The sequence below is a fragment of the Citrus clementina genome, unplaced genomic scaffold (assembly GCF_000493195.1).
Source record: "Citrus clementina cultivar Clemenules unplaced genomic scaffold, Citrus_clementina_v1.0 scaffold_2, whole genome shotgun sequence".
Taxonomy (NCBI): domain Eukaryota; kingdom Viridiplantae; phylum Streptophyta; class Magnoliopsida; order Sapindales; family Rutaceae; genus Citrus; species Citrus x clementina.
The window spans coordinates 35,032,164-35,041,105 of record NW_006262688.1 but is presented as its reverse complement, the minus strand read 5'-3'; the positions used below and the strand labels follow the sequence as shown (position 1 = coordinate 35,041,105).

Below are 8,942 nucleotides of genomic sequence, written 5' to 3'. Positions count from 1 at the left end.
GCTCTGTTTTTTTTTCCTTTTTTTATTGCTTGCATGTATCACATACATGCATGTACTGTAGCCGTGCCCACTTTCATCGGGTGGCAGCCTAGAAGATCGAAGAAGTTGCATCTTAGTTGGATTCTTCAGCAATGGCTTCTCGCCGTCTCGAGTTCCATTAATTCATGGCTACTGTCGCCACCAGAATGTGTATAAAACGATTAATATTATTAATGAGAGATCTGCCAATTTTCAGCCTCTATATGGGGCCGCGATTACGTACGTTCAACCCCTGAGAAGTGATTATGTGGTACAAACATATAATTATATTATATTGCTAGTTAATTATATAATGTTACGTTAATTTGGAGAGATAAATATAATAAATGATTTTATTATGATCAAGTTCCTGTGCATTAATTAGGGGGAACTATATGCCAAGTGGCAAAGCTGAAGGAAGATGTGAAGCTAATAATGCTCGACGAGGTTGTGGATTGGGACGCTTTCTATCAGCTGCAACTTATTCATGCTCAGCAAAGCCAGTGCTTGATATCCTAATCCTTTTTGTTTACATTGTGATCAAGAATAAATAACACTACGTTTTTCAATGGTTCTCACTTTTACCAATTAGATCTCCAATATTCTTCGTTATTGATGAAGCTTTATTTATCTTGCAGCTGGACCCATATCATACTCTCTCAAAATTAAAGTTTGTTCAGGATCCAGGTAACATTTTTACCTCTATTAATTGATGCCAAAACAATGAATAATCAAAACAACGAATGCTCAAATCCAAGTAGTTTTGCACTAAAGCAGCGACTGGTAATAATCAAAACAATGAATGCTCAAATCAGTGTTTGTTTCGGAGAATTTTCTCCGAATATTTCTTTGTTGGGCAGTTATCTAAACAACATTTCAGCACATGTTCTTTGGGAAGTAATTAATAATTAGAACCAAGATTAAATTATTGGTTTTATACCGCGTACACGTAATTAACAAGGCGTGGTTAATTTACAGGTAGATTAGAAATGACACAAGATGCTGATGGCATACGGTCTTGATTATTTAATAACATAAGACGCTGATTTGCCTGCCCGTATAGTAATAAAAAATAATTTGTTGCACGAGTACAAATTCAACATCTACGCAAGATATACATATGGCAGATTGAACGAACATGTTAACGTCAGTCAAAATTCAACTAAGTGACTCTGTATAACGTGGCTAGCTCCCACTGCCATTCATAAGACAGCTTCACGACTAACTGGCACCTTGTGAAATATTTTTTCTCTTCTTCTTCTTCTTCTTCTTTTTGTTTTTTAGTGATCTCGAGATAACGAGGTGCTGATTATTAATAATTAAATCAAACAGTTACAGCTAAAATATCAACATATCAAGTCGCACAGTTTACACTTGATCTGTATTTTAGTTTCTTTTATAGGGTACGACTTTAGACCTTATCAAATTAATTATCTAATATCATAAGCATGCATGCGAAATCTTATAGATATAGCAGATTTCAGCAGATAAGATAACCAACAATTTCAGAAAAAAATCGCATGCTACAAGGCTTTTTAACTTTGGGGATAAAACACAGTACAACCTTATAAATAAGGTAGTGGGTAATGGAAGCAAAAAAAAATTATATACAAAAAAATACTTCATGGAGATAATAAAAGTTTAAATATCTCACGATTTACAATAAGATTAAATGATGTTCTAATCCGAACAACTAAACAATATTATAAAAGAGATTTTCATAAATAATTTTAAAGGAGATTATAAAAGAGAATTTTTCTTTTTTTCTTTTATTAATCCAAGCTCATTAAACAAATTACATAACACTCTACTATAAATAGAGTAATTAAATCCACTGGCCCAAATTAAAAAACTCAAATACAAAAATTAAATCCTACCTACCGCCTAAATAATAATAGAAAAACTCTAATGACATACTAAAATACAACTTTAATATAAAATCTAATTGACAAAATTAAAACACTTGATAAAAAATAATTAAACTTAAATACTTATCCCGCATCACTCAATCCTCATCAGCTGATGGTTTGATATTCCATGGGATTGCACGATTGCAGTATGCTTAAGTAATTTTTTTTTTTGGTTTTTAGGTGTAAAAAAATGTATGATTATGCATTAATTATATCATGTAAATTAATTCATTCTGGCATGTATCGGCAGAGAAAAACAACTTATATGATCACGTTTTAAATCCATTCTCATTTGAAAATCGGATTCTTCTTTTAAACATCATTGCTTGTTGCCAAGAAGTTTCTGATTAGGTAATAATCAGATAGGTAAAGTCTTATTTTAAAATAATTATAGGTTCGAGGGTCAAGGAAGAGGCAAGTGTAATACGCAACGGTTTATGGCCTCTATAAAGGACAAGGCTACGTGCCTACTTTACAGACTCTGTATGTAACAACCCAGTGTAAATTGACCTTGTATCAGGTGAGTTCCAACCACTTTTCCTCTCTCCTGCAATGCGTGGATGCTCCTCGTTTGTGTTAAATAAGGTGGGCCACTCTTCCTAGAAGAGCAAGAACTTTACGTTCATTTTTTGACATTTGCTAAGGGCGACACTAGCCATATTAAAAAAAAAAAAGAGGATAGAACATGGCTTTGAAAAAGCCACAAGAAAGAAAAAAGAAAATATTAAAATAATAGTCAATTTTGGCTATATAAAGGAACACTACAAGAATTATATTCTTTTGCGATCATATTTTCTGTAACGATATAATTTTTGTCACAGAATGTCACTTTTTACGATTATGGGCAATCTCGTCGCTAAATGTCTTATTTTTCTGTAACCAAAATTAAGTTCATCACAAAAACTCACTTTTTGCGACCAAACACAATTTTCGTCGCAAAAGCATTTGCCAATTATATTTACTTTTAATTTATTTGCAACCAAAAACATTGTCGTCACAAATTCTATACTTTCAGCGACCACCTCAAGATTTCGTCGCAAAAAAGAAAGTGATAAAAATAATGTACAACTTCCTTTTTGTGACAAAACTAAATTTTCGTCTCAAAATATCTACTTTTTGCGACCCCTTTCAAGTTGTCGCAAAAAGTCGAAAGATTTTGGCGGGTAATCTACCGCCAACCAAATAATAAAAAGATATTTATAATACTTTTTGCAACAAATCATTATTTGGTCGCTAAAAATGAAATATTTTTGCGGAAATTGAACCGCCTTATACAATTAAACTCAATTTGAACAAGTTTTTGCGACTAAATTTAAACGTGGTCGCAAAAGACAAGTATGTTATATATATTTGTATTATTCTTCTCTCTTTCATTTTTATCTCTAAGTTCTCTCACTCTTATAATTCTCATTCCCTTGTTCTCACTCTATCTTCCTAGCTTATTTTCCTTACAAACTTTTTTTTTTGGTTACATAATTTTATTTAATTATCATGTGTAGAAGTTAACTAACCTTTGTGCTTTTTTTTGTAGAAATTAAATATTGAAGATCATATACAAAGAGGTGAAGAAAATCAAGATGCAAGGAGGTGAAGAAAATCAAGAAATTTATGAATAAATATAGTTGTTCCAAATATTACAATGTTATTTGAAGATCATTATGTAATTGTTCCAAGTGTTACAATTATGTAATTGTTCTAAATAATGTAATTTCATTTGCAAAAATTTTTGTGTATTTTTTTTATCAATAATAACTTTTAATTTAATTTTTCTACTTTCATGAAGTTGGTTATAATTGTCTTAATTATTAAAGAAAAATTAAATAAATTATAATTTTATAAAATTATAATTAAAACATAATATTATATTTAAATTTTTTGCAACCAGTTTGAGTATGGTCGTAAAAAATTCTAAATCCGTGACGAAATAATTGGTTGCAAAAAAGTAACGGAGGCAAAGTGAAATTATATTTTGCGACCATTTTTTTCATCGCGAAAAGTTATTTTCTGTGACCAACTTATGAAGTGGTCGCGGATACTTTTCCTCGACATACCTAATGTGACCAACTTGCAACCATAATTTTTTGGTTGCAAATTATTTTTTGTGACGAATTTGATATTTTCTGCGACGATGGTAGTGTCGTTAAGGTGCACCTAGGGATGGCAATGGGCACCGCCCGCAGCGGGTTTGCCATTACCAAACCCAAACCCGCACAAAATTTAAATTACCAAACCCACCCGCAACCCGCAGCGGGTTTTAACAATTACCAAACCCGCAATGGTATCCGGCGGATTTTTTGCGGGTTTCCGTATTTAAAATCACAAATATTTAATATATAAATTTATAATAATAACCTCAAGTTCCATATAACATATTCAATTTTATATTTAAACAATGTAAATGAAAAATTAAAATTTCCACATCAATTCAACACAAATTCTCAAATTTAAGTATAAATTATACAAATCTATTTAAAAAATACAAACTAATATCTAAAAATAATAATTACATTTCATATTATCATTTAAAACAAGATCAAAGAGAATATATTTATTTTATTCACCACCATAAGCACCCATCTAACACAATGCCTAAAATAATAATTAAGATTAATATTTTCAAATACTAATTCGAAGGGAAATGCCTTTAGTTTTCTTTAGGTTATGACTTTAGAATAAGAGATGAGCCATATACACACATACACAACTTTGAGCATTTTGCTATTTGGTAATTTGATTAATTACATTATTTTCTTTATATATTTTTATATTTAAATTAAATTAAAAATATTTGAAAAAAATTATTGCGGGTTTGGTGGATATCCATGCGGGTATCCACCGGGTATAAGGTTAATACCAAACCCACCCGCATCCATATGCGGGTTTTAATTTATAATACTAAACCCGCCCGTAACGGATAAAATTACCCGCAACGGGCGGGTTTTGACGGGTGGATTTGGGCGGGTTTGCGGGTTTGCGGGTACAATTGCCATCCCTAGGTGCACCAAATTTAAAACCTTACCACTAATATAAATAATTAGTACAGAGCGAGTAAGGATCGATCCCACAGAGACTATGCTAGTTATATTTATTATTAACTCCAAAGCAAGATTTAAAATAAAATAATAGTAGTAATAATAATAGTAATAATAATATAAATTAATCTAATTAAAGAAAATGCCAATTAAAAATAAAAGGGGGGTTTATGAATTTTTAACTAAATAGTAAGAAATAAAGAAATTAAAATTACGAATAAGAATTTAATAAAAACTTTAATTAAAGGAGAAAGAAATAATAATGATGAAAACTTTGGTTAAAGGATCATTCGCCACCACCAAACATGCACATAATATATCAATTCTATTATCAATTTATATTGAAACTATCAACCGTAGACAACAATAAGCTCTGTTAGTCTCAATCTTTCCTTAGTGTGTCGTTAGGTAAAATAAGCTCTTCACCTAATCTCTAACCATTAAATAATTTAAAATAAGTTCTTTAAATTTAAGATAATGGAAGCATTAAACAAAGAAAGATATTAGATTGATCTAGGCAATAAACACACAAGCTCGGATTATTTAACCTAGGTTATGTTCTTCAATTGAAATCACTAATTCCAACTGCTACTAATGATTAAAATATCAAGACAATTACGGATCAAGAATTTTAATTTAGCAATAATATTTATTCAAGTCCTATTTAATTGGCCACTTAAATAAAACAAGAATAAACCATGAACATTAATTATAGAAGAACATAAACAATCTCAATTAAATAAATTGAATGATAGAATTTAAATTTAATTGCATATCATGTTTAGGATTTTGAATTCACCCTTAACCAAATAAAAATCTAGCCTAACATAATTGAATTGGGAATAAGAGAATTGACAAAACCAATCATGGAGATTAATTCAAACGGCTGTCTTTTTTCTTCAATTGAATTCCTTCTGGCGTCTTCCTTGTTTTTTTTTCTTCTTGCAGAATTGGATCAGCCCCTGCTCTCCCTCTTTTCCCTTCCGTCCAGCAGCTGTTCTCCTTTTATAATGCTAGTTGACCGAATTCTTCTCCAACAAATCCAAAGAAATCCTTTTTCAATTAGAATTGAAATCCTTTTCCAATTTAACGCCACCCAAAGCCATTAATTCTAACTTTTGAAAGTCAATTGTGGGCCCGTTTAAATGCTTTCCACTTTTGCAATGCCATGCACGTGTACTCCAATTGCCAATTGGAGAACATTAAATCTTTTAATTATTCAACATTTCTCAATTGGATTAATTGCTTTGATTTTTGTCTTCCAATTTAATCTTCATTCCTTCTCAATTTGAATTTCTTCATGCCTTTTTATTATCCACAATCTCCAATTAATTTCCTATTCAATAAAATAATACAATGAATTAAAAATAAGAAATAAAAACAACTAGCAAATATATAAAAAAAATAAAATATGTATATTAATTAATTCCCTATTAAATTAAAAATTAATTAAAATAACTAGAATATTTAAGATTAAAATAAGAAAAAGATGGAGAAATTAAAAGCAAAATATATGGAAAATATGCACTTATCAAATTCCCCCACACTTACCCTTTGCTCGTCCTCGAGTAAACCTAAAACAAAAATAAAAAGAAAACCTCAACTAGTCCACTTTCGTAGGAAATCACGATTGCATTTAGCGTATGCAACAAGCCTTTAAACCCCTAGGCGGCCCTAGTGGACGAGTTATAGTCTCGTGAGGGCTTCAGCGATGATACCCACAAACATCATTGCAATTTTTTTTTTTAAACAAAGAACAAAAGAATTTAAAATAAAAATAGCCTCAAAGATTGTATAAGTCATATAGCTCAAAGAAAATTTCAAATATTATCGAAGTTCTAACTTTAATTCAATAGTCAATCACATCTCTCTTTTGATTCTCATAGTGTTTGTGAATCAATTCAATTAAAATTCATTCCCAAAATCTTCAATATCAACAACCTTTGCCTCGAACAAAGAAAAGAATAGGTCAAACTAATCTTATCATCTTGATCTCCAATTTTTTCTTCTTCTTTTACAGGCATTTGTGTGCATTTTTTTTTTTTTTAGTCAGGAGCTTTCACTTTACCCCTTAAGGTAGCCTTCTTCTCATGGTAGATTATCCTCTACATACTGGTGGTACATAGACCCAAATTACTCAAGGATAGCTTTACTCTTAAGGGTTATAGGTAGTTATTTCTGACTATGGTGCCTGTGTATACTACACTGTATTGTGGAGATAAGAATCAAGACAAACAGTCATTTACTCAATCTAAAATTCTTAACTCAGATTGCGTCAATCTCAAATTCTAAGTCAAAATTATGAAAGAATTGATATTAGTGCTCATGGTTTAAAGAATCTCAATTAAGAGGAAATCAACACAAGAATCAAGTATAAACTAAGGTAATATTCAACCCTTTCTAAGGACCATATTCATTGTCAATCAAATTCTTATCACTGGCTAATATTCAAAACAATTTTTTTTTTTAGAAAAAGAAAAAGACGAAGTAACAAAAACTAAGTTCGAAATCCACCCCCCACACTTAATTCTTACATTGTCCTCAATGGAAGCCTAAGCTAACAAAAGACAGAATTAAACATGGGAAAATGAGATGAGACACACAAACAGAAACAAACAAAATTCAACACAACGTAGGTAAAGTAAATGAGAATGAGAAGGAGAAAAATCAAATCTGTTATGGCGTGCTCTCAAAATCTTTTCTCCAGCCATTGGGTTGCCTCCCAATAAGCGCTTGGTTTATTGTCTTCAGCCTGACCTGGTTCTCAAGTTTTACTCATCAACGTACGCAGGTTCATAAAGTAGAGCCTCATCTACATTGAGTGTTTGAAAATTTTCATAGTAAGGCTTCAACCTATGACCATTAACTTTGAACTCTTTACCTGTCTTTAAGCTCATGATCTCAACTGCACCATGAGGAAAAATATTAATAACAACAAAAGGCCCAACCCATCGAGAACGTAACTTACCTGGAAACAACTTAAGGCGAGAATGGAATAACAAAACTTTCTGTCCAACTTCAAAATTCTTTCTCAAGATCTGCTTGTCATGAAAAGCCTTAGTCTTTTCCTTATAGATTCGTGAACTCTCATAGGCATCATTTCGAATTTCCTCTAATTCTTGCAATTGGAGCTTTCTTTGTTGACCGGCAACGTCCAGTTCCATGTTACATTGTTTCACAGCCCACTATGCTTTATGTTCAAGTTCCACTGGAAGATGACAAGGCTTACCATATACCAACCTGTAGGGTGACATACCGATAGGAGTTTTGTATGCGGTCCTATATGCCCAAAATACATCATCAAGCCGTAAGCTCCAGTCCTTTCTATTTGGATTAACTGTCTTTTCAAGGATTGATTTCACTTCCCTATTAGACACCTCAACTTGCCCACTAGTTTGTGGATGGTAGGATGTAGACACCTTGTGAGTGATGTTGTATTTTCGAAAGAGGGCTTCTATTGACCTGTTACAAAAGTGAGTGCCTCTGTCGCTGATAATTGCCTTTGGTGTTCCAAACCTTGTAAAGATGTTACTCTTTATAAAATCTACCACAACCTTAGAATCATTAGTTCGGGTGGCTTTTGCTTCCACCCATTTTGAAACATAATCAACCGTAAGAACAATATAAAGATTACCAAACGATGAAGGAAATGGTCCCATGAAGTCGATGCCCCAAACATAAAAAATCTCAACTATAAGAATGGGAGATTGTGGCATTTGATTTCTAGGTCCTAAATTACCTGTTCTCTGACAGCGATCACAAGATTTGCAAAACAAATATGCGTCCTTAAATAGTGATGGCCAATAAAAACCGCTTGCAAGTACCTTAAGGGCTGTTCTCTTTGGTCCAAAATGTCCTCCACAAGCCAAAGTATGACAAAAGGTGAGAATAGAAGTAAATTCAGTTTCGGGTACGCACCTTCTAATAACTTGATCAGAACAATGCTTCCACAAGTATGGCTCATCCCACACATAGTACTTGG

General features: G+C 32.0%; 1 protein-coding gene across 1 annotated transcript; it reads right to left on the bottom strand.

The window, feature by feature from the left end:
• Positions 1 to 7,731: 7,731 nt before the first annotated feature.
• Positions 7,732 to 8,124, bottom strand: LOC112101077. Its single transcript, XM_024190998.1, has 2 exons — positions 7,929 to 8,124; positions 7,732 to 7,865 (listed from the first exon to the last, which is right to left on the bottom strand). The coding sequence occupies exons 1-2, from the start codon at positions 8,122 to 8,124 to the stop codon at positions 7,732 to 7,734; spliced, it is 330 nt and encodes a 109-aa protein (XP_024046766.1).
• Positions 8,125 to 8,942: the final 818 nt, after the last annotated feature.

What these genes read in the sequence shown, in the direction of transcription:
- LOC112101077 (XM_024190998.1), bottom strand. Translation starts at nt 8,124, where the DNA reads ATGGAACTGGACGTTGCCGGTCAACAAAGAAAGCTCCAATTGCAAGAA. An exon ending in TCGCCTTAAGTTGTTTCCAG is followed by an intron (nt 7,866 to 7,928) that starts GTAAGTTACGTT and finishes CTCATGGTGCAG; the next exon opens with TTGAGATCATGAGCTTAAAG.